This window comes from the organism of the source record quoted next (assembly GCF_019968955.1).
Source record: "MAG: Porospora cf. gigantea A chromosome Unknown PgA_NODE_10734_length_1177_cov_436.57, whole genome shotgun sequence".
Taxonomy (NCBI): domain Eukaryota; phylum Apicomplexa; class Conoidasida; order Eugregarinorida; family Porosporidae; genus Porospora; species Porospora cf. gigantea A.
Genome location: NW_027151268.1, coordinates 1 through 1177, shown reverse-complemented (window position 1 = coordinate 1177; position 1177 = coordinate 1). Strand labels below are relative to the sequence as shown.

Below are 1177 nucleotides of genomic sequence, written 5' to 3'. Positions count from 1 at the left end.
CCTGAAGCTGGTGGTACAGCGTCTGCGACGTCTGGGCGTAGGTCATCTTCGCCTTTACGCTGGCTGAGTCAGGCGACCAAAGAATGTAGACGATCTTGCCTTTGTGGTCCCAAACAATGAACCGCGAGTCGTCAGTGGGCAGCTTAGCGCAGAGGCTGTCCGCTGTCTTCTCAGTCGTCTCCGTCACCTCAACGATGACCTCCTTGCCATCATCAGACAACTTCATGATGATCCACTGGTATTTGCGTTTCATCTTGAGAGCCTGGAAGGCGTCGGTGACCTCGCTGCTGATTATGAGAGACATTGTTGTTGATTGTGATTGCTATTTGTTGCGTGCTATTAGTTCATTTGTGGGGTGCAGGGGTGATTAAATAGTTTTGTCACACTGCAACCGAGGCCCAATCAGATATACTCTGTGCTGCCTGCCCACCAACCATCAGAGGTTCATCGTTCTTGTGCAAGAGGCTTCTGAGTGTTCTTCGCATGGAGGACATCACAGGGTTCCTAACTGGTTCCACACGGCCGAACAGGAACGACTCCAGATGGCCAAAAGAGTTATCTGCGCTTAGACTCTTTAGCTGTCGGTCCAGCTGCCTTGCCAGTTCTGGATACAGGTGCCACGCAGGGCTCACGTCGCAGGTGCATTACCATGTGCACGAACTCCTCAGCAGGGAATGTTCGGGTGTCAAGAAAGACTGTCTCCTTGTTGCTGCATAGAGCCGAGGGCGCAACCTCACGCCGTGTACAGACGCACTCCGTTGAGTGGCGCGGCCATCGGCGTGTAAGTTCCCAACAATTTGTGTAGCCGGGTTGTAAGGTGGACCCACACAGATGCAGGCAGTTCTGACACGTCCGTCCACCGGTCGCTGTGGATGACGTTGAGCATGGATAACGACTGAGTTAGGTCGCGAGCCATGACTTGCCTTATACAGGCTCGGACCCCTCAGCACCAGTTGAGGCACGAAGTACTCCTGCTCTTCGAAGGACATCACCAGCGTGGCCTCTTTAACTTGCAGCCTGCTGCAGTAAATCAACACTGGTACGGGCAGAGGGCCTGTAGGAGGCCCAGCCACGAGCTTTCGTTCGGTGAGCACCACATGTTGTGCCCACCCCTGGAATGTGGTCTCCTGAATGTCATGCGCTGGCTGACCGACGAGCCTCTCTAAGAGTAGGCGCT

The 1177-nt window shown here is 54.4% G+C and overlaps 2 protein-coding genes across 2 annotated transcripts; both read right to left on the bottom strand.

Moving 5' to 3' along the window:
* Positions 1–17: 17 nt before the first annotated feature.
* KVP18_001305 (uncharacterized protein) lies at positions 18–304 on the bottom strand (the record flags this gene model as incomplete). Its single annotated transcript, XM_067951194.1, has 1 exon — positions 18–304. A coding segment is annotated over one exon (287 nt), but the record flags the coding sequence as incomplete, so codon positions are not given.
* Positions 305–733: 429 nt separating this feature from the next.
* Positions 734–916, bottom strand: KVP18_001304 (uncharacterized protein; the record flags this gene model as incomplete). Its single annotated transcript, XM_067951193.1, has 1 exon — positions 734–916. The coding sequence occupies one exon, from the start codon at positions 914–916 to the stop codon at positions 734–736; it is 183 nt and encodes a 60-aa protein (XP_067813925.1).
* Between the last annotated feature and the right edge of the window lie 261 nt (positions 917–1177).